Source organism: Neomonachus schauinslandi, chromosome 8, assembly GCF_002201575.2.
Source record: "Neomonachus schauinslandi chromosome 8, ASM220157v2, whole genome shotgun sequence".
Lineage (NCBI taxonomy): Eukaryota > Metazoa > Chordata > Mammalia > Carnivora > Phocidae > Neomonachus > Neomonachus schauinslandi.
This window is the reverse complement of record NC_058410.1, coordinates 7,941,183-7,965,657: the sequence shown is the minus strand read 5'-3', so window position 1 is coordinate 7,965,657 and position 24,475 is coordinate 7,941,183. Positions and strand designations below refer to the sequence as shown.

Sequence of the window (24,475 nt, the reverse complement as noted above, 5' to 3'; positions counted from 1 at the left end):
ATGTGTTTACAGTTTCCTTCACTTGTCTTATTTCAGGCCCTGTCCTCTCTTGCAAGGATTATGGCAATAGTTCCTTGCCTAATCTCTTTATCCCCACTCTTCCCCCTAAACACCTGTTTTCTACTCTACATTGCCAGTGATGTTTTAATGATGGTGGTTGCATCATGGAGGTTATAGATTTGTAAGTAAATTAAATTTGATTCTATTAAGTAAAAATGGCAAGAAGGAGGGCTCCAGAGGTGGTCAGAACTTGGATAATAGGTGTGTCTTTTCTGTTCTGCTAAAGCATCAGGGAAACAAAACTGTTGAAAGATTTTGAGGCAGGAGAGGAACACGGTGGAACTGGATTTTAGAAATGAAACTTGGATTGGAGGATGGAAGAGCAAATGTTGAAGAAACCAGGAAGAGTCTATTGCAGGTGTGGCGTCAGAGACATAAAAGAGGAAGAATGGATATGGGAGGGGGGTTAGGGTTAGTCTCAGAGTTTGACCAGCTTTTGGAGGAGAGACAGGCTTCCTGGGAAGGGTTGAGATGCTTAATTCTTAGACAAGACGACTATGCAAAGAACAGGTGGATACATCCAGAAAGTGGTTTGTTGCATGGTAGAGGGATTTGCTTGATAACTCAGCATTCCTCTTGCTTTATTTCGGGCAACCTCACTTTAGGGATTTCTGATAGTTTCTGCTGTTTCCACTGCTTCCATGGTTCCCTTGGCAGTGGTGACAAACATATTTCGCATGCCCTGGAGACTCCGATTTGCATGGTCTGTCTGGGGTGTCCTATTGGCCTGATCTGGGAATAGGACTGATGGGCTTGATTGGAGATGCCTGCCTTGGGCAGGGACATGAGGAAGTGGTGACACGGTGCTACACTCCATCTTCTCTTACACTAAAGTCTCCTCCGAGCAGGGAGAGAATAAGAATACTAATATTGTCAATCTCTGCCAAGGGCACCACAGTCACTAGAAGTTAATTTAAACACCATATAAATTGGGGTGCCTGGGAGGCTCAGTGGGGTGAGGGTCAGACTCTTGATTTCGGCTCCAGTGGTGACCTCAGGGTCAGGAGATCCAGCCCCTCATTGGGCTCCGAGCTCAGCAGGGAGTCTGCTTGAGATTCTCTCTCTCCTTCTCCCTCTGCCCCTCCCCCACCTCACATGACCTCTCTCTCTCTCTCTCAAAAATGAATCAATAAATCTTAAAAAAAAATAATAAACACCACATAAATAATGTGAAAAGACATAAATCTAAAACTCTTAAGCCCAAAGTAAAAGGACATTTGATTTCTAGAGAAGAAGACAGATCGAAGCTCATGTTTTTCTTTTTTTTAATCCTGAAACATGGACCTGGACTTTTCGTGAAAGGAAAGAGTGAAGGACACGTTGGAATTTGGAAGGATAGTGTGCATTAGGGGAGGCAGCCTTTTCAGAGAAATGAAATAGTTCAAGTTATTTCTTTTTTTGTTCCAAATGGACTTACCAGTAATAGAGCAAGAAGCAGACGTTGGGCAGAGTAACAGTGAGCTGTAGCCACCTCCAGTGAGGAAGCACATAGGCCAGCCCAGCCAACGCCAGGAGCCCCGCGGTGAAGGCCACTTGGTAAACAATGCCCACCGTTCTCCGATAGCTTAGCCCGACAAATTCTGTAACTGCAGAGAGAACCCAAATGGTCAATGCAAGTCGGTAGGACAATGGCTTGGCTGTCCAACTTTGGGGAAACGAGCATGCCAACCTCAAAAAAGAGGCCGAATTCTAGAAGTCTTTTAAATAGCTTTCTGAAAGATTTTAAACATTCCTTAGGGCCTATTTTGTTATAATTATTGCTGTCACATTAATTAATCTAAGATCTTGTAATTCCACATTGGGTGGGGTGAGAGGCCCGCCAGTGTGAGCAAAATGTGTGATTTAGAGAAAAATTCCAAGGGCAAACGCAACTGGATTTCAGATACATGCAAAAAAGTTTTTGAAGCAATCCAAAGTTGTTTTTATTTTTTTAAATTGTTTTTGCCTTTAAAAAAAATCCAGTTGTTTTTATTTGCAAAATTTTGATCTAGAGTAGTAAGGCAATGGTAATTTAAGTCCTGAATAAATGGATCAAAGATTGACTTGAGACTGTAGGTGGTTTTATGTAAATGAACATCTCAATACAGCTCGTTCTCTTATATGAGTTAAATATTTTCTTGGCAATCCCGATAATGGGTGTAAATGGCTGGGAAACCTGGTAGTGGGTTTAGTGGGTTTCCATACTGATTGGTCAACTGGTACTGTCTTGCAAGAACTGATTTTTAAATTTGCAGGAATTTTGCAAGGTGCTTATTAAACCCATTGGTATCTTAAAGTCAGTCATGGTGGGAGTATTTACAATTTAGAAACCAGACAACACCAAAAATCAGGGCTTTTTGTTTTCTAAAAGCCAGGTTATCAGCACACCACTGCATGTGGTAGAATAATCAGTTTTGTCCCATTCCATGACTGCATCTTGACAGATGTGTGAGGTCCGTAGTACGTGGATTTAGGGGATAGTCATTTCTATATCACAAACATACTAGAATTTAAATTCCAGCTATTCCATGAGCCACAGACCTTTGGCTTTAAATGTTTAGTAATCATGTTAAAGACTTCAACTATTTATAAACCATATAGAAATGCCCTCAAAAGGTATTTCTATATATTACTGCAAATGATCAAAAAACATTTAAAACAAAGTTAAGCGGAAGTCTGTAAGTGCTCAATAAATAGAAATATTTCGACGTGGTTGGGGTCACGGACGGGGTCTGGGGGTCATGGGGCAGAAAGAGGTCAAGCAGCAAGGTGTACCTCAAGGACAGAGGGACTGGAGAAGAAATTAATGGGCAGAAGGCTGAAATTTAAATTTATACAATTAAATTATACATATTTCTACATATCATGTGTTCTAAAAACCAAATTACTGATTGAATAACAGTACATTAATAAATTACTTCACTGCCCACATATAGATTAAATGTCTACCAGGACAGCACATAATAGCATCCAGCATCTTTCTTCTGAGTTGCAAATTAACTTTACCAGGTACAATTTTAAGCACACATATTCTAGCTCCCATGGGTAACCAGGGTTTTATGATGGTGATGGTTTCAATTTCAAAGCATCCATTTCCTTTCATTGGATGCTATTTGACTGTTGCCAAGGGAAAAGAAAGATGGAGTTCATTCCCAAGATCTGATTAGGATGCTAATTTTTCTTAATATGGCTTTAAAGATGCTATGCTGTTAGGATTCAAATATTCTCCTATACTTGATGGATCTTCCGCGTAATTCTGGCTGCTAGTGAGTGGGATGGAAAGATATTCCTTGTCAGACAAGTGGCTGGGGAACTTAGATTCTCCACAGTGCTCATGTTCTCCCTTTCCATGTATATACATTGAGGATAACAAGAGATTTCCTAGAATCCATTTATGGAAAGCAGTAAAGTCCCTTATAAGTCTAACATATCTGTCACCACTGAATTTTCCATGTGTAGGCCTGGTAGGCTAGATTTTCTCTGTGTGTAACACCCCAGGGTACAGAAAACTTTTTCCTAAGAAGTTATATTAGAATCTGGATGGCTTGATGTTTACCCTCATTTCTGTCTTCATTGTTTTCTTTAGAGGAAGAATACAGAATGAGTGGACTGAAAAGATGTTAGAAATCCTTTTGATACAGAAAAAAAAAAATCTCTCAACATTTCCTTGAAGCTGGGTCCATTTTTTGGCACAGCCCCCTCCTGTCTCCTGAGGATTTTGGCAGCAACGTGGCTTTGTTCTCACAGCCATAGCCACGAGCAATTCTTACTCAGGATGTAGCCTATTAACCAGCCTGCCTTGCTGACCAGCCCCTGGATCAAGCGGAAAATTAAGACCCATGTATAGTTTGGGGAAACAGCCATGAGAACTCCAGATGCAGCATTTATGAGGATCGTCACCAAGAGGCAGAGCTTACGGCCAAACCTGCAAGGAGAGAAACAAAGAGAAAACATAGAATTAGATTAGATTCATGAAGGTTGTAGAAAATGGCGCGGGAGTTACGGAAATCTTAAGGGGAGGTTAGCTCTGAATTATGCAAACTCAGGAGGCTTGGATTGATGCCCACCAAAAGAATCCCTGACTTCAGGTTAGTTTGCTTCAGGACTTTTCCCCAGGGCACTCTGTGAAAATTCTATGCACAATGAGCCCCATTCACCCCAGGGCTAGAGAACCTTCTCAGTCCCACACTGTGGAGGGTATTCAGGCAGGGGGTGATTCTTCCAGGCCACCCAGTGCTGAATGCCCTACGGGCCCGTCTGGGTCTTCCATCATCGTAGGAGCGGGGGCCTTTGCACTAACAGTCTCAACCAACTGCCCACCCAAGAGTTTTTGCTTTAGGAAAAAAAATTCAGTGTTTAATGTACTCCCCCATCCATTTTCAACACTGCTTTTGGACTTTGTGGTATTTGCATGTCTCCATGGAAAAGGTCTCTGGTGTCAGCTGTGGGGTGGGGGTGGGGCGTCTTTGTCCTGGAGTATCCCAGCAAGATAGCTTCCACACCTTTGGTCTGAGGGACTTGGTTTTCATCAGCTGAGGGACCTAGAGAGTGTCCCAGGACACAGAGGAGGGGAAAACTTAGAGACCTGGTTGAATTTTGGCTTCATCACACAGAGGAGGGGAAAACTTAAGAGACCTGGTTGAATTTTGGCTTTATCACTTAGTATAATGTCAGCCGGTTACTCAATCTTTCTCAATTTCCTCAACTGGTAAAGACCTATCTATCTGACCCAGTTGACAAGAGGATTAAATGAGATATTACACGTAAAGAGCTAGACACTTGGTCTCCCCCATTTCCTACCTTCTGTTTGTAAGGCAGGCTCTCTGAAAGTTGACTTGGGACAACTCGTTCGTATTGTCATCATGTCATCATGTCCGCCTTGTTTTGTTCTAAGAGACACCCTAATTGGCCGTTAATGGGTATTTTAAAGATTCTTCATAGAAAGTAGTGTTTTATTTCATCTTTTCGTATCTACTTCAAACTGAAGAGTCATGAGCACTTTATGTCATTCACTTTGCACATTTGATGGTGGATGAACATTTTTTACCAGCCATTCTGCTTGTAGGCATCTGTGTTCTAGTGTCCATTTCAATATTAACTGACCATGTAAAAATAATCTGCAACATCATTAACAATTATTCGGGATGTGAATGTTTTAAATCTGAAATTTAGAGATTAAGCAGTCTCATGAGTAATTAATGTAAACCGGTAAAATTCTTAAAACCCTCTTTTGGCTATTCAGTTATTTTTTTTTTTAAGATTATTTATTTATTTATTTATTTGAGAGAGAGAGAGAGAGAGCATGAGAGCGGGGAGGGTGAGAGGGAGAAGCCGACTCCCTGCTGAGCGGGGAGCCCGATGCAGGACTTGATCCTGGGACTTCAGGATCATGACCTGAGCCGAAGGCAGTCACTTAACCAACTGAGCCACCCAGGCACCTCTGGCTATTCAGTTCTTAATTCTCAGTTAATGGTTCCCCACTGTAAATATCTGCTTCCTTGGCCTTTTTTTAGAGATAGAGAGAAAGAGAGAGAGAGAGCGCAAGTGGGGAGAGGAGCAGAGGGAGAGGGACAAGCAGACTCTGCGCTGAGCACAGCGCCCAATGTGGGACTCCATCTCACGACCCTGAGAACATGACCTGAGTCGAAACCAAGAGTTGGATGCTTAACTGACTGAGTCACCCAGACACACCTACCTCCTTGGCCTTTTATTCAAAGTCTTCTAAAGTCACATCTCAACAAAGTATTTTAGCCTTTCTTCCCATGTTCTCCCACCAAATCCCTTTCTTTACCCCCGAGGAGTTTACAAACATTTGTTCAGGGGATAGCTCTCTAGCTTCCAAAGTTGACTTGGGCACACCATAGTAGTCCTGCTCCTGTAGCTGGATAAAATCCTGTGGATAAGAGAGTATATTTACCTTTGGAAACTCAGAGCATGGAAACCTTCAGAAAATCAAAGCTATGATGCAAAAAAACTTCAGTGGGGGATATGTTCCAAATAAGGACATAATGTTATTACAAAAATATGGCATGGCTGAAAGAAGTTTGGGAGATCTAGGATAGTGGTTTGAGGCTTCTCCCTGCAACAGAATCATGTAAGTGATTAAATGAAAAATAAAGAGCTAAAACAGCAGAGGGGGGTGGACTCCAGTGCTGCTAGCTTCATAAATCCGTTAGCTACTTACTACTCAATGTGGCCCAAGCCTCATCTGCATCACCTGGGAGTGGTTAGAAATACAGGGCTCACTCTAGGCCCCACTGGATCAGAATCAGAGTTCTAACAAAATCCAGGTGGTTTATATGCACATTAACATTGGGAAGCACTACTTGCATTTCACTGAGTTTCCTCATCTGCAAATTGGGGATAAGAAAATCATTTTTAAAAGGCTGTTTTGAACCTAAATGACATATGACACATCTGGATGCCCAATATGGTGCCTGGCACATAGTTGGTAGTAGAGAGCTTGTTTTGGAAAGTTTCACATAGTTGGGTAAGTTTGACAATGACCCACTGGGACTTTGATTCTGCTCTGATCTAGTTCCATCATGAAATATAGACAGTGGGTGCTGGCACTTGAGAGCTGATTATTAGGCTTTCAGAAAATTTTCGAGCTAATTGTTGAACACAGTCATTGTTAAAAATTACATCATACACTTAGGTAAATTATATTAAAAACAAGTGTAATAAATATGCAAAAACATTGTTTCCTAATTATTTCACCATGTTTGATGATTATCTATGCTCGTGAGATTATTTACTTGTGTCCTTTGTATCTGTACAGTGGAAATACTGGAAAATGGTGCATATTTCTAGCCAACTCTGTGTTCAGTGACCTCATTTTTTGGTAGCTTGAAATGACCGTGGTGGGAGTATGTACACCACAGAAATCAGCAAATGCTATACATCAAGGCTTTATCCCTCAGAAAGCCAGTCATTGAACTTTTATAAGCATGCCACTAAATACAGAGCTTATAATTACTGATCAGTGGAGTAACAAATCTGGAATTGGTGAGAGATTACTTTTTCGTGTCAGGTGATACTAAAAAACATTCTTTAGGAGGTTTGACTGATGACATAAATTAGACATATTATAAAAAGTTTATTTTCAAATTCTCTAACACATGCCCATTCTTCCTTCCTCCAGTCCATTTGCAAACTGACCTTCAGAAAGCTGACATGGTGTAAACCTCCGTATCCTTATTTACAACCTTTTCATAATATCCTTCTGGTTTTCTTCTAAAAGCTACCTTAATCAACCGCTGGTTCTTATTTTTCAAAAGCATCATAGAAGACAATCTATTTTATTTAATGTTGGTTTAATCTGTAGCATAAAATGAGTTTCCTTGAGATTCTTGTACCCTTGTATAAGATCTGAATATTGTCCAGAAATAGGCATCAAATATACAAAGATAACTTGCCTTTTCTTTTTCTCCCACTGGCTGTTGTCTTATTACCCACTCTCACATGCATACCTGAGTAGAACAGAAAGGAAGAGACAACAACCACCCAAACTTCAGACAACTTAAGAAAAAGAAATGGAGGTTTGGATATCGTTTTTGTGAGGAAGAATAATGAGTAATCAACTTTGCATAGGAGATTTCAACAATAGGAACAAAATAATGAGGTCATCCAAGAAGGTGGATAATTGACTGAGGATTGTAAATCAGGAATGCACTGTCAGTGGGGAATTATAACCGGTCTCCTACTCCTTGAGTGGGATGAGAGTAATTAACTCATTTATTTAACCAGCTGTGAAGCTCAGCCACCTATTTGCTCACTTCCAGCTGAGTGTTAGTATCTCTGCCTTACAGGGAACGAGGAAGCGGAGAGGGGGTAAGGAGCCGATGGGCCAGACAGACACACTGGAGCAAGGCAGACTCCAGACTGTCCCTTGCCAGCAGCTCTCCTGACTTACAGGGTCTTCTCCAAACCACAGACCTCACTTGTGGGGCAAGAAAAATAAAAGCCGATGACCTTCCTCTTTACCTCACAAGCCTCCCACACAAAGGAAGAACCTTTAAAGGAAGACTAAGCAGACAGTTACGGAAGTGGCGTGAAGGACGGAGCTGCCCTGTGGCTCAGTGGCCTCAACTGCCTTGCCCCCCTCCCTCCTGCTGCCACAGTGGGGGTCCAGGCTATGAAACTGCAGATGCCCCTGGGAGAGGATAGATTAAGTTATTGTTATTAATCTCTAACTCACTTGCAAGTTTTCCTCCAGCCTGACGATACAGCATAGTCAAAGAAAATATTCGATTTACATTTAATATAATGCTCATGGGTTTGGGTTTATTTGCATCACAGATATAGTTGGGGAGGGCAACAAGCATAAAGTGTATTTGGCATTTATTTCAGAATTAAATATATATTTATATTTTGCAATAATATAAATTTATTTTGTAATAAACATAAATATAAATTTATTAAACAGATTAGACTACATATATTTATTCTATAGTTCTATATCCTGAGCTCATGGGTGACTGGTTATTAAAGAGAATGATACTGTCCAAACAGTTAAGCATGGTGCCTGGCACATGGACAATACCCAATAAATAGTATTATGAGTGCTAAAGTATCAACTATAAAGCAAATTTTTCTGTTCATTTCCCTTTTGAGGACTCCTAAAAATATTTAATTGGCCATCAACCTGGTAAAGATGCCTGCTATATAGAACTTTCAGCACTGTGAATCTGGGATTACAAAGTGATGGATAAATAAGACATACAGGCACCACTGGATTCATACAGCTCACTGAAGACTAGCTCCCTGAAGACACAGACCATCTAAGAGGACCATTTGCTATATGTTCTATACAGAGAGGTCCTTTCTCATCTCTCTCCAGGGACACTGACATTACGGAAGTGGATATTTACATCTGTCAGTGTAGATGGACCCAGTTTCTCTTTTACCAGATCATATCCTGGGTTCTACACCTATAATTACATCTGGCCCCAGGGCCCCAATTCAGTACTCCTACAATGCCAAGGACCAGACAGGGACAGCCACAGGGAGAGTCTACACTGGCTCTGGGTGTAGGAGAGGCAGGCAGAGGAGGGAGAGCTCAGGGCCCTGCAGGCTCACAGATGGGGGAATGATGATGAGGCCAATGAATTGGGAATCACAAAAATGATCAAGTCATCTATGACTCTCCCTTCTGACCCTAACCCACAAGGAAAAACTGCTGCCTAAGGTAGAAATGTTCCTCCAAGACCCCAGGGAATTGGAAAATAGTCACATCGGTCGTGCTCATCAAAGCAGCAGAAGAAATCTCAAATTGTCAAGACAACTGACATGAGGCCAGGAAATTGTGGTCTTTGTGCTTGGGGAAAGGATGCTATTCAAGCAGGGGCAGGTGAATCCAAGTGCTTCCCGGACCTGCAGGACTTCTTAAATTCCACCACATTCGCACGGCACCTACCTGTCTGCTAGGTAGCCGATACTCACAGCACCGATAAAAAATCCTACATTCACAGCCGACTGAAACAGGTCCAGCATCCAGGAATCAGCACACACTAGGTTAAACTACAGAGAGGCAAAAGGTTTCCCAGGTCAGGAGAGAAAACAACATCCTATTAGACATAACTCAACCCAGGGAAACTCATTGAATATTCCTTGCGTTGAACTGATGTGGCTGAATGGCATGGCGATAAACCAACTGTTTCTTGCTTATATGAATTTTCTTTACACAACTGGAAGACTTGTCCCATAATCTATTTAGCATTCCCTCTGGAAGTATGTCATTAAGCCAAATTCTGTTGTTGGCTAAATCAGCTGAAATCAGGTTTCCCTTTCTTTTTAAATATATATATTTTTTAAAGATTTTATTTATTTGAGAGAGAGAGAGAAGGGGGGGGGCAGAGGCAGAGGGACAAGCAGACTCCCCGCTGAGCAGGGAGCCCGATGTGGGCTCGATCCCAGGACCCCGGGATCGTGAGCCAAGTGGAAGGCAGACGCTTAACCGACTGAGCCACCCAGTGCACCCCGCTACTTTCCTTTCTAGCTTTAATACACAGAAACAAATGGGTGTGTAAATAGGATATAAATGCTGCCCCAAGGAAGTTGGGCTGTTTAGCTTCTCTTTGCTGTCTCTTTAACAGTAGGGGAAGCAGGAATGTCTTCGTAGGCTGTTACATTTGCTCTCATTTGGAACAAGAGGCAATGTTGAAGGAAGAACAGGTGCTGGCCTGGAAATTGGGGTATCTGATTTCCAGAGCGAACTGCTAACTCTCTCACTCTGTGGCCTTGGGCAAAATTTTTCTCAGTTCTGGGCCTCAGCTTCCTCATCTCTGTATGAAGGGATGAGATTAAGCCATGCTATATAGCCTCCTAAAATTGTACGGTGTTATATCTATGACCTGGATCTATGGTTTCATGTAACTATTAGACCATTGAAGAAAAGCTCCTCTGCCTAAAAGTCTGTTCATACAGAATGTCTTCACATTATCCAAGCCGTCCTTTTTTTTTTTTTTAAAGATTTTATTTATTCATTCGACAGAGAGACAGAGAGAGAGAGGGAACACAAGCGGGGAAGTGGGAGAGGGAGAAGCAGGCTTCCCACAGAGCAGGGAGCCCGATGCGGGGCTCGATCCCAGGACCCTGGGATCACGACCTGAGCCGAAGGCAGACACCTAACCGACTGAGCCACTCAGGCGCCCCCCAAGCTGTCCTTTTATTTTTTTTATTTTTTTTTATTTATTTTTATTTTTTTTTAAAGATTTTATTTATTTATTTGCGAGAGAGAGAATGAGAGACAGAGAGCATGAGAGGGAGGAGGGTCAGAGGGAGAAGCAGACTCCCTGCCGAGCAGGGAGCCTGATGCGGGACTCGATCCCGGGACTCCAGGATCATGACCTGAGCCGAAGGCAGTCGCTTAACCAACTGAGCCACCCAGGCGCCCCCAAGCCGTCCTTTTAAATTAAGCCAGGCAGCTGGCTTTCTCTGGAGTTTTAGAATAATTGCATCCTCCCATTTTGCTTTGTCCCCAATAAAAGCAGGTCTCCACTTTTGTTTTGTTTTGTTTTGTTTTCTCTATATTCATTAAGATGAGTCTTCATAATTAGATGCTAATGTCGGAGTTTTTAATAAAGGAATAGTGCCTTAACAAAAGCTCCAGCCCCAGAAGGTTTTATGCAAATGTTTTTAGCAAATCAAAGAGAGAAAAACAGCCGTCAAGAGAAAAACATATCCTATCACAGTGAGGCAACGTTCAGGTGAGTTCCATGAGCTCCCAGCTGTCCATCTGTTATACAGCTGCCAGAATGGAGGGCTTTCAGGAAAAAAGAGGAGGCTTGAAAATTTTCCTTTTCCTGGAATTATTTCCAGGAATCTGCTATGCTTTTACTTGTTTCTTACCACTGAAACTTGTGTGCATTGGAATCATTCTTGTCAGAATTTGATGAGGTTTAACTACTTCACTCATATTCCAGACAAATAAGAGGCTGCATGTTTTTGTTGGAAACTAGGACTTTATAAGATTCTCTGAGTCCAAAGAGCATGTCCAGACAGTGTAAGAACTGGGCCTTACTGGCTTCTTCCTTAAGAAAAGCTACTCTATTGGCTTTTTCCTAATGCAAGTCTTGCACTCACTTACCTCGGTCACGATGGACGAGCCCCGTGTGTCGTACACCCAGCCGTGGCGACAGGGCCCCAGCGGCAGGTGGCTCCTGTTGGTGGCCAGGCCTGCCAGCGGGTCCACGCAGCTGAGGGCGCTCCGGTTCCAGTCCACCTCGTAGCCGCGGCACTGGCGGGGGAAGGCCTCGCCCATGGCCCCCGGGCCGGGCACCGTGTAGTTCAGCTCGTCCGCCAGGCTCCAGCCGCATCGCCGGCTCAGCTCGGCCACCCCGGGGCTCAGGCAGCGGTGATCCGGGGTGAAGCCCAGGAAGACGATGCCCACGTAGATGGGGGTGAATGCTGCAGAGAGTAGAGCTAAGAGGAAAAACGTCTGTTTCTGGAAGAAGTCAAATTCCCCTATGTGCTCTAGAATGTCATCCATGGTTGGCATTATTACGAGAGGCGGGAGGGGTCCCGATGCTTTTCCCTGTGCTGGTACGAGTGTCCCTGAGCCAGGCCGTGGCCAGCTCAGCACAGCTCTTGACCAAGAGTCAAAGGGAGGGAGGGAGTTGACTTTAGAAAGTGACCAGCCTTTGATCCAGACCTTTACTTGCTCGGGCTAATTTCCAACCATGCCCTCCTCCGGGGGATGTGTGTCCTGCTGCTCTCCTGAAATGCCCGGAGCAAGTAACAGGGCCAGATGTTGTGTTCGTTGTAACCCCACTCTCGGCGAGTTTGTGCTAGCTCACACCAGCACCACAAACAAGCCGTCCTCTGTATCACACAGGGAGAAATCGGAGAGCGTTCACGTATCGCAGACCTGTTAATCTCTCCCTAGTTAACTCAGTGTCCAGGAAATTAATATATTCGTATCTCACCCACGCAGCCAACCTTTTCTCTAAGGTGCTACAGAGAACGCACACGCATTTGGCTTTGCTGCCCAGTGTAACATGAATCATGGTCTTGGGTCAGAGCTCTTGTCTGGATTCAAAACGGTTTGCAAATTCTACCCCTGGCCTCATTCTATAAACAACAGCAAGTTTTTACATTGGGGATCCCATGTTGTGGCTGCTTGTTTTGATTTTTTTTTTCTAGATTTCGTAATTCTGCTTTTTAAAGATTTTAAAGAATGCCAATCTGGCATTCTTGCTTTACAACCCTGGAGTGTCCTTCCTTGACCCATTTGTGAGGAAAGAAGAAAATGTTCACCCCGCACGTACAGGTCAAGTGAAAATGCAGGCAGGAGTATCTCCATTCTTCTTTGGTCCTAGATATTTCTGCCCGTGGTCAGAGATGCCCCTTTAGAATGGGGTTGGGTGCATCTAAACACAAGACAAACAGCCCATCTTTCCTGGTGTGCAAAAGGATCCTTACTACAGCAGGAAGCTGCCCCATAGAGAAGGTGACCTGTGGATATACCTGCAAATTAAAATACCAGAAATTTAATCCAGTTTTCTTTCTTCCTTTTCTTCCATTGACCAGCCAGTGGGTATGATAGCCCGGGTCTAAAAGTAGTAGCTCCTAAGGATCCTCTTCCTTGCTGCAGCTTCAAGCCTCTTATTTTCTTGAAAAAGCAAGAAGCAGGTGCCTGTTGGTCTCCTGTCAACCTCTTTTGCACCTTCATTGGCTCACAGGGGTGCTCTGCTTAGTGGCATCAAGCTGGGAGGATCTCTGTGTCCCCCGGCCCCAGTTTGCCACTGGCTAAGGGAGTGGGTTCAGACTCTGTAGAACCAAGAGTTTGGGGGAGTATTTCTGGCACAAAGGTATAATGACAAAGCTTATCCGCAATTACACCCACTGGCTATGCTATAGAAAACAAAACAAAACCAACAAGAAATGGATGACATATCCAAGGCCAGGGGTAGGCTGCAGGGAGCAGGGATCTCATCTTCTGGAAACACCAGACTTCTGAAAAGCTGTGGCTCATCCTGTGGCCATTATAGGTGCCAGGAAGCATTTATTAGAGATGAGGCTGTGGCCCAGTGTGGCCATGAATCTAAGATGTGTTCCAGTCCGTGCCTGAGGAGCTCCCCGGATGCAGAGACAGTTTTCAAATAAAAATTAAAAATCATTGATAAAATAAAGGAAAGATAAAGAAATAGTGCCAACCAGCAAAAAGATAAGGTAATGTTAAACAAGAAAAATGTACATTTAACTTTTGCTTCCATGGAAAATAGAGTAGGTGTACTTTTCTTTATTCTTCCCACTGAGTACAATGAAAATCCCAGGATACTATTTATGAAACAGTTGTAAGAGACGGAGCAGCGGAAAGAAGGCCGACTGGCTAGGGATCTCTGGGACCAAAGACACAGTGGTGAGTTTCCTCCCTGTGTTTTCTTTCTGCTTCACATAAACCGACTGGGTGCTGGAGAAGCCGGCAAGCCAGAACTACCAACGGGCATGGACATCAAGAGCCCTAGCTAAAGGCTGCTCTATCTAGATTCCCAGGAATACGTTCGAGCTTTTTTATGACCACTGTGGGCATTTCGTCCCTCTTTTAAGTGTTTTAGTCAGTCTCTTGTTAACTTCAAATCGTGTTTGTCTCCTAAATGTCTCTTAAAATCGTCTTAAAAGAATGTCAGAACTCCATGCAACACAACATTGCATTAAAAGTTGCTGTCTGCAATCCTGCAGTGTGATCTAGTCATCTGAACAAGGATGCGGAGCACCAAGAACATAATCCCCTAGCTGGGAAGAACAGGCAGGGACCAGCTACCACCTAGACCGGCCTCCGTCAAATGTATGGATCCCTCAATAAGATCTTCAATACACACAGCCACTCAGCCTTGGAGGCTGCCAGCTTCCCTGTCCAACATTTCTAGTTAATAGAAAAGTTCCATCTTAGATAACACTGGTGCCTGTCCCTGTACAACCTCTCCCTACTTGACCTACTTGTCCCCTCCAGGATGACCAGAACCAGGACTCCTTCCTCTTCGAGGTGACACCCATCACATGGCAGAGGTCTGCACTATTGCTATGCCTGATGTGAAGAGGTTGAGGTGGTCTGTGCTTCCTCCTAGGAGTCAAACATGACCAGCTGTGGCTTTGGTCTTAGCACCACGACTTCTGCCTCTGGCCTCTTCTCTGATCCCAGGGAACTGATGACGGAAACCAGAGGTGGACTTATCCAGTGCCGTTGAGCATGGCCGCCAGCATGGCATGGAGGAGGGGGACAAGGGAGCTCCATCTCCGGAGCACATGCTCTGCTCCAGGACATCTTTGAGGGGCTATGTTCACGTGACTTCTCTCCTGTAATCCAAAGAACATCCCTGTGTGCTGGATGTGAATGCTCCTTTTTCACAGATGCGGATACTGGGGATCAGAGCATTATAGGAACTTCCTCAGTGTCAGCTAGCCAGTTAAGGATGAGTCAGACCCTGAGGCTAGGGTGCTCCCTTCCTCTGCCTCCCCTCATTCACCAGAAAAGCTGATAGAGTGAACTCTTAAAAAGTGACCAAGGTCATGACACTCGACTCCAATCCCAGGAACCCAGAGGTGGTCCTGACTGCCTCTTACTAGGACATTTTACAAACACCTGCACCCTGGGTTTGACTCATTGAGATGATCCACTTCAAGACACCAGATCTTTATGCCCTGAGCAAGAGTGCATCAGGTGAGAGGCAAGATGAGTGTTGTTTGCCAAGGAGAAATGATGTTGAAATTCACTACGAATTACTTACAGTAAACAATCAGATAAGGAGAAGGTAAGAGCTCAGATCCCTTACAGCAATCGGTTTGCCTGTCATCAACAATTTTCCATCGACTATGAGCACAGGGGCAAAGCCCACAGCATGGCCGCCATAACATTCATCCTTGGCAGGTGACAGGCTAGACTCCTCAGCAAAGACATAGGCAGTTGAACAACTAGAGAGAAACTACAGAGGGGGATGCGGGGGCATAAGATAGCGTTAACTCAGAATTTACAATTTGAATCTGGTCTCTTGTGCCCCTATCACTTCCGTTTGGGGGGAGTTGGTGCTTACATACTCACAAGTATGATAAAGGCTAATCTGATCCTATGGTGAATGATCATCTAATCCACATAATCTGATGATTATTGTAATTAATATCGGAAGTATTTCTCAATCTTTATCAGGTTCCTTTGCAATGTAAATAAATATTGTCCCCAGGCTGCTATTTTCAGGAGGCACAGAGCAAGGTGGTTGTGTCTAGACTAACTTTCTCAGCTCTCCCCACTGGAGGACAGGAACTGGTTCAGGTTAGACTCCTACCCAGCAACAAGCCAGGCCTCCGGTCCTTGGAGGACGACAGGGCAGAAGCAGGTGACCCATCAGCAAGGGAGAGGGGTGTCTTTGGTCCCGTGCTACGCAGGATGGCTTTGACATCTGATACAGTGAAAAAGCAGGATGTGGTCTTGGGTCAGTGCTTCCCTTGGGTACGTTGAAGTCTACCCGAGACAAGGATGACTGAAGGCAGATTGTCTTACAGTGACGCGTGTTGTGTGTTCTCTATGTGGCTCACGGGGATAATGGCAGGAGGCCAGGTGGGGCCAGGAGGGGTGAGTCCACATAGCCCGGACTATGGTCCAGCCTTGGCCTAGAGCATCTGTGTCATCTGGGCAGGCTCCTAATTTGTAAACTGGTGACTGTACCCACGTCAGAGAGCTGATGAGGAGGAACACACAGGACTGCCCAGCATAGTGGCTCACACTGGTCTGTGGTCACTCATGAGACCTTCCTCCCCATCTCTGTCCCTCCCTTCTCCCTTTTTTCTCTCCTCCTTGTGCCCCACCTTGTCTTGCACTTGCTGGTGTCTTCTGCAATTCCCTGCTTCCCATCTACATCACTGCCAGCTGGTTAGGCAGAGGGCCCTGTGGCTAGGCATGGTGGCAAAAGATCTGCCTTGACCCAGAACATCCAGGTGGAAAGGACCTCAGAGGACATCAGAACAGCACCATGCTTACATTCCTCACAGACATCTGTCCCAAATAGATCCACATAAATGCTTCCTATGTCAGGTGAGCCTGGTCTATTATTGGATATTATGGATAGCTGGAAAGATCTTCCTCATATTGTATCAGAATTTGTCTTCCAGAATCTTCCACGTACTTGGACATTATTCTCCCTTTTGGAGTCAGGTAGGTTAAGTTAAAACTTTCCTACATAGAACCTCAGAGACTTAAAGATAACTTTCTTTGACCTTGGCCTCTTCTCTCTTCTGGAGTAGATCACCCCATTCCCACAGAGCAGGTATTCAATTCTCCCCACTCCCAGCGACAGCCCTGAAGTGCGCTATAGCTCCTTTCTTTCCTTAACATGCTGCCTCAAGGACCCTGCACACAACTCAGTTGGTGGCCGCCTAGTGTGCTACACAGCCAGGTGGTTGCTTTCCAAGCACGGATGGGGCCAATGCCAGCAGAGGAGGTCATTCCTCAATCAACCCACTGTAGTTACCTTCCTGTGAGGCTGGCTATAGGAGGGCTGGTAGGAATTCCCTTTGGGCTTCCTTCATTGATGACATCTTTTGTTTTGTTTACCTTTATTGGTTCTCTTCCCTACAAAATGATGGCCCTGTGCTTATTTCTTTTAAGCACGGAAGTCAGAGTCAGATGGGCATGAGATCAGAAGGACTTTGCCAGGAGGGCTCCCTTCCTCCGGTAGCACCTTCTCGCTCCCCTTGCAGGCTCAGCCTCCACACCCACGCTAGCAGCTGTTGGCTTCACAAAAGGCCTGGACCCTGTGCTCTAAAATATAAGACATATGCTTGACACCGAATCACAAAGGCAACCCAACAGACTTCACAGACTTAATTTGAAGAGCCACAGGGAAACTCATATTTTAAAACACCCAGACAGTTAAGTACTCGGTTTCCTTCCTCACAGACAACACTTGTCTTTAAAGGTTGTTTTATTTCTTGTGTAAAATTAAATGCAGAGTGTTGATTTGGCCTTAGGCTTCCAAGTCAGGTTGAACATGCAGCTTCATGTTTGGGCCTTCAGGATTCAGAGCTCTTTGATCTGGCAGCTCAGGACTCTCACACGGTTTTGTTTGCCAAAGCAAACACCTGATTAATATGCAAATACAATTAAAACTTTCATGGGTGTTTAACCTCTCCAAAATCCAGGAAAGAGTGAACTTGGTTGGACTGCTTTCTTCAAAGAGATAGTGAAACCTGTTGAGATAGAAGGAACACCCTTTAAATGTTACATGGAATACTACTAGAGAATGAGAAGAGGCTTTAAGATTTTCATTTCCATAATTCTCAGCTTTTATTTTTTTAAACTTTGGGTTAGTGACAAGTTTCCTCCTTGACCAAGTTATTGTTGCTTAAAACCATTTAACCAGAGCACTGAGAATAACAGCTTTTGTAACCTCTCATTTGCTTATGATGTGGGAATTTGGACACAGATGTACATGCAGAGTCAAAGGGCATACATAATGCTAATGTCAATTAATCCCAAACTGATTAAAAAAAAGGACAAACAACACTTCTCAGAGCGAAGCCATAAGCTTTGACCCCGGTGCCTGAGGTCAAAGAAATCTGGTTAGAGAGGACAATATAATGAGTTAAGGTGAGGCATACTGGAGTAAGGGTAGGCCCTTAATCCAATATGACTGATGTCCTCGTAAGAAAAGGAGACCCAGGGAGAAGGCCACCTGGAGTCAGAGGCAGAGACTGGGTGCTGTCATTGCCAGCCAAGACCGTTAGCTGCCTCCAGAAGCTAGAAGAGGCGAGAAGAATTTTCTCTTACAGGTTTCAGAGACAGCATGGCCCTGTTGACACCTTGATTTCAGACTTCTCATCTTCAGGGCTGTGAGGGAATCCATTTCTGTTGGTTCAAGCCACCCAATTTGTGGTACTTTGTTATATTGGCCCTAGCAAACTCATACAGCTAGCCAAAGGGGAGGTATGGGATCCATATGGCAGTTATTCTCGGTCTATTTCATGTACACGAGGACCTGATGGGTTTCTCAGAAGTCTTCTGTACCCTCACAATTACACTGTCTCTGCTTCCAGTGATGGAGCCCGAACTCTTCCCTCCTTGGCTTGCCCCACCGCTTCCCTTAGTCATGTCTCTGGTTAAAGAATGGAAAGAAACTAGTGGTGCCCAGTGGCCTAGACTGACACAGATGACATATACGTCAGGGGACTTCCTGGGTCATGCCCTCCAGTGTCCTCCAGCACCATGCAGGCCTGCTCTGCCCCACTGTCCTCAGTCTTTCTCCTCCACCATCCTCCACCTGACCCCCACCCTTACCCCAGAGCATGGAAATGCTCTCCTTCTTTCATGGTACCCAAACCAGTCCTGATGATAAGTTTGAGTTTTGTTTTAAGGAAAGAACTTCCAATGTAGTGTGGAGTGTGGACCTTTCTGATATGTACACTCCATACTCATCAAAGTATCTAATCTCATAGAATTAGGTTGTGAGTAAAAAAGCACAATAATGTTTGGGAGAGGTGACATATCTTATTAGAAAGTGTCGAATGAAACCACAAAAGACTTGAGAATAAGAAAAATAAAAGCCATAGGATCCATTGACATTTCTTGAAGAACTTCTGTAATTTGTGTTTTTTTTTTCAGATTTTATTTATTTATTTGAGTGGGGGTGCAGAGCACAGAGGGAGAGGGAGAAGCAGACTCTCCGCTGAGCAGAGAATTCAATCCTGGGATCCTGAGATCATGACCTGAGCCAAAGGCAGACGCTTAACCAACTGAGCCACCCAGGCGCCCTATTTAAGGTCTTTATAGAAACATATTTATGAGGGTGAGAGCACAAGTGTAAATAGACATTACCCAGGACTCTGAAGCTATGGCAGAGAGGCTGAGACCACAGGTCATTCTTCATTGCCCATGTCTGTCTTCTTGGATAGTAATAGAGCTCTTAATTTTTAGCTGGGAACATGGCCATCTAGAATGTAGACTACACTTGCAGCCACTCTTTCAGCTAAGTGTGGCCCCATGATTAAAGATGGCCAGTGAGATCTCTAGGAAATACCAGCTTCTGAGAAGCTTTTATAAAAGACAACTTGTGACAGATGGGGACTACACTCATGGTGACGAGCATGGAGTAATGTATAGACTTGTTGAATCACTATGTTGTACACCTGAAACTAAGATAACATTGTATGTCAGCCATACTTCAATAATAAATAAATAAAAATTCACACATGAAACAAATCTGTGAAAGAAAGAAAGAAAGAGAGAGAGAAAGAAAGAGAAAGAAAAAGGGGTACCTGGGTGGCTCAGTTGGTTAAACATCTGCCTTTGGCTCAGGTCATGATCTCAGGGTCCTGGGCTTCCTGCTCAATGGGGAGTCTGTTTGTCCCTCTCCCTCTGCCCCTCACCCCACTCAATGCTCTCTCTCTCTCTCTCTCTCTCACTCTGCTCTCTCTCTCTCTCTCAAATAAATAAAGCCTAGGAAGGAAGGAAGGAGGGAAGGAAGGAAGGAAGGAGGGAAGGAAGGAAGGAAGGAAGGAAGGAAGGAAGGAAGGAAGGAAGACAACTGGTGCATGTCCTCCTTTGCCCCTTTCTTCTTTATCCTTTCTTGCTTCCTCTCCCCACAGCATTCTGATGCTTTCGCCTCCACTCTGGACCATGAAGTTGAAGGTGAGGGATGCCTGATCCCAAACCAAAGGGGACAAGTTCATGGTGGCTTCGTGGCATAGAGCCATCATGCAGGGCCTGCGATGGCGCCTTTAGGCTTTTTCATGAGAAAGTAACATGTCTATTTAAACCATTGTTATTTTGGATCCATGTTACCTTGCCACCTATCACTTAGAAAATTCCAAATGACTCAGCTACTCATTTATCACGTAAATACCAATTCAGCAGCCCATAGTCTGAATGGCCATTTGAGAAAAAAATTTAAATCAGGTATCAGAGTAATTCATTATAAAGTTTGGGCAATAGGATAAAATTCCACTGGGTTTTGAAGTTATAGAAATGATTTGCTGATGTCCAAATTAGGGGTATGAAAGTCAGTACCCAGCTTTGGAGCCAAAAGGAGCCCAGTGAGCATTGTATGGTACAATAGAACATGTACTAGATGAGAAGAGAATCTGTATTTTGTCTCAGATGGGCTATAACTCAACCAGGTACTTTAATGAGTCTCAATTGCCTCATCCATAAATAGAAGGGAATGAACCAAATCTCTAGGGATCCTATAAATGCCATAATTTAAGGACTTTGTGATTTGCTAGTGGTAAATCCAGTCTTTTATGTCATGCACAGATAAAGAGCCTTATAACACTTATTATGCCATAGACCTAACAGCACAGCATAAATATATCTAAATATTTCCCTCTTTCTCTCAAACTTCCACTTTAACATAAGTAGAGCCAAGCTGGTTTGGGCAAGGTGTATGGATCAACAGCTACTCATATCCTCTTCGTCTCCTTGGATTATCACCCTCACTAATTAAGAGAAAAAATTATCAAGCATATCACTGATAAAATTACTTCCTCCAGTAACTCTTCGGTTTTTTTTTAAGAAAGACAAATTCAAGTAGAAGGCTAGGAAAGATCTGTGGACTTCCAGTTGAAACAAGAGAGGATGGCAAGTGATCGCAGTGTTTTGTTTTTATTTGAGATTCCCTCAACATCAGGTCTTAGAGCTTAGGTTTCTTTGATTCAGAAATAGAAAGAATAGAGAGCCTAAGGCTGTAGTTTTCATAGGATTGGAAGCAAATTAGGGGACCAGCAAGCCAAATTCATTTACCCAGAGCAAGCAAGAAAGGAATACAATGTGAAGTGTATAATTGAGATTTTAAAACATTTTTAATTTTACATCTTTTCTTCATATTAATGGGTAAAATAATTCATTCTTTAAAGAATTAATTTGTAATTGGGGCAAGTGTGAAAATGAAAAAAAAAAACACCCAAATGGGAAGAAGCAAAGGCTATTGATTCAGTGCTTGCTGTAGCAAGGGAGTCAGCCACCATCACTTGTGATTTGGTCCAAAGGCAGGCAGGGTGGGAAGGCTTCTTAGGGAAGAAAGGACCAGCTTCCGGTGTGCACTGATGGAGGCTGTGGGCACGGGGGAGCTGGAAGCAGCTAACTTGGAGCAGGGCATCCATGTGATGGCTTACAGGTGCGTATTTGGCTTTTCCTAAATTGGAAGCAGGGACAAACATTAAGAAAGCTTTCAATTATTAATCAGGTCCTGGCCATTTAGTTTGATGGCTACAGGTTGTTATTTGGCTTCCTGGACTGATGGCTGCAGTCAGAGTCTGTCCGTCTGTTTGCCTACTCTGTTTTTCACAACTTGTCATTTGTTAGAATAAGCTTTAGTTATTCTATGCAAAGAAATCAAAACAGCATTGGTTGGGGAGACAGAACAATGTGATGGGGTTGTGGTCACAGAAAATAACCTATGATGTCATGTTTGGGGGTGTGGTCATTAGACCTCTTCAGAAAAAGCATCAGGAAAAATATAGATCTCAGAGCAGAGAGAATTTGCATGGAAGCAACTTTCTTCTAGTCTCTCCCAGACTTTAGGTCTCTGAGATTGAAATAATGCAATCAGCAATCAAATTTTCCTGTTTCACTGAAGAAAAGCAGCCCTATCAACGTGAGGGGAGAAGTCTGGGAGGGGTCCTTATTCCAGAAAATTCTCTACCCTTTTTCCCTTCAAATATTACTTCTTTTTTCCCCCTTCAAATATTATTTCCATTCCATCTCTCAACTGGAGTCTTTTCATAAATAAGTTGGAGTTTTCATTCTTTCCTTCATTTAAAAAATTTTTTGTTTATTTTTTCCATCTTCTTATTTCTCTGTATTAAAGTCTGGTATGTTCTCAGATATATTTTCCTCTGATTAGTTTCCTCTTCTGCTGTGTTTATTCTACAGTTTAACTTGTGTATGGAATTTTATTTTAATGGCTGAATTTCTGTTTGGTACCTTTTCAATCTCCTTGTTCTTTTTAATGTAATTTTGTATTCTTGCATTATGTATTCAACTATATATATATTCACATATTCAAAATTTTAAAACATACTCATTTAAAAATATTTTCCCCTTATTTTTGTGTTTCTGGGGGTGAGTTATCTCCCATCTTTAGCTTTATTTTGGGAACTCAGTTTCAGCTGCTCATCACATACATGGCTTAAGTCCACGACTTGTGTTCTTCCTTAGGCAGTAAATTCCAGTGCCAAGGGGTTTATGGCACCCGATACACTCAATTCATGTTGAAACTCAAGAGCCACCTCTTTGATTTCGAATTCCTTCTGTGACTCAGGCCTCTAAGGATATCCTTTCCTTGCTTTTGAGTTTGGCTTTCTATCCAACAATTCTATCCAACATTTCTCTATGCGAGGAGCAGTGAGATCCACTAAGTCTGCCATATTGACCACTGTCAACTAATATTTATGCTGTGTCTGCTGTATATCTACTGTCGCTAGGTGCAGAGGATGAGAAATAACAAAGCACAGGCTTCTTCCTCGGGGCAAGTAGAGTCCAGAGAGCCAGACAGACAAATGAAACATTTGTAACAAATACAGGAAGTTTAATGCTGCAAATATCCTGGGGTGCACCTGGGTGACTTGGGCTTTAGGGGAAGGGTGGGGGTCAGCAAAGAAAATGCATATTCTTCTAAACAAAGCCCCCATTGGAACAGATGAATGTGTAGGACATTTGGTGGGGAAAACATTTTTGGCTTTATTTTATTTTAGAATCTCTGTATGGGCCCAACACCCACAATCACAGACAGAAGGTCTTGCCTCCCTCAATCCCACAGTCTGGATGTTCACAAACTTCCTGTTTCTTTCAGCACCAAAGATATTATTTGATGAATCATTTATTTGGCAAACATCATCCCAACAACTATTAAGGTTACTTCCCAAAAGATTAATTTTACTGCTGGGATATAGATTATATCCTGGAAGACTTTGAATCATTGCCAACTGTCATTGTAAATGTTTATTAGGAGGATGTTCCCAGTGATTAGGAAGCTTTATTCTGTTGTTGTTAAACATCAAAAAAGCACTTTTTATGCACACATTTTTGGTAATATGTGAAATTTATCATTTATATTGAAGATAAATTATTTGGGACAATTTAAAAATAAGGGGTCTGGAATGAAAGAAACATATTGAACTGTCTCTAGAACCATAGGATGTTTGCACTGGATATTACTTTGTTGGAAAATCCAGTCCAATCTGGTTGAAACCAGGGTTTCTCAATCTAGCAGCATCCCTGGTCTCTTACCCACTTGATGCTCTTAGCGCCACCCCCACCCTAAGTCATGACAAAATGTTCCAGACATTGCTGTATGTCTCCAGATGTCCCTAGAACCCCAATTCTTTATTTTAGAGATGAGAAATGGAGGCCCAGAGAGGGTAAGTGGTGAGCCTTAGATTTTGCAGCTAGTTGGGAACAGACCCTGGGAGAGCCACCCTGGTCTTCCACTGCCTCTCCTCAGGCTGTTACCACAGAAATTGCAACAAGAGCTGCTGTCTAATATTTTGCTAACCAAGCCATTCTGTCTGTAACAGAGCCTTGGGTTTAGACCCTCAAAATAATGTCACTTCTATTGAAAAACTCAAGGCTTGGCAAGTTTGTACTATGTGAGTTGTCTCTGATTCACTTAAGAACCAAGATTTTTGTGAAGTTTCAATGATACTCATTGAGTTGATTCTAAGTAACCAGGATGTTCCTTCCAAGTTTACATTTTCTTTGTGACAAAGGATCTCTTCCCTCCTCCTTTACTTGTGAAAAAACAAATGCCCTGAGCCCGTCTCAGAGGACTTTTGTGTACCTGATCATTTTCCGCGGGACTGGTGATTGGGTGACCGTTTGCTTGCCAAACAGTAGATAAATCCATACACAGCTTTTGTTCATCTGATAACTGGTTGTAATAAATGCAAAGTTAAAGTTTGCTTCATGAAAACATCCAGTTTTACTTGAGGTCTTTTCTTCTAGTCAGTA

At 43.3% G+C, this 24,475-nt stretch overlaps 1 protein-coding gene across 2 annotated transcripts in view; it reads right to left on the bottom strand.

Moving 5' to 3' along the window:
- The window catches only part of SLC22A2 (solute carrier family 22 member 2), a 29,965-nt gene extending 17,747 nt beyond the window's left edge, over nt 1-12,218 (bottom strand). The window contains exons 1-4 of one of the 2 annotated variants that reach the window (XM_021693473.1): nt 11,630-12,218; nt 9,458-9,561; nt 3,810-3,964; nt 1,478-1,646 (exon numbers count right to left, since the gene is read on the bottom strand). In XM_021693473.1, coding sequence (XP_021549148.1) covers nt 1,478-1,646; nt 3,810-3,964; nt 9,458-9,561; nt 11,630-12,040 — 839 coding nt within the window. In that variant the 5' untranslated portion in view covers nt 12,041-12,218. The remainder of the gene's footprint in view (nt 1-1,477; nt 1,647-3,809; nt 3,965-9,457; nt 9,562-11,629) is intronic. The other variant, XM_021693472.1, reaches the window with a different exon arrangement.
- Nucleotides 12,219-24,475: the final 12,257 nt, after the last annotated feature.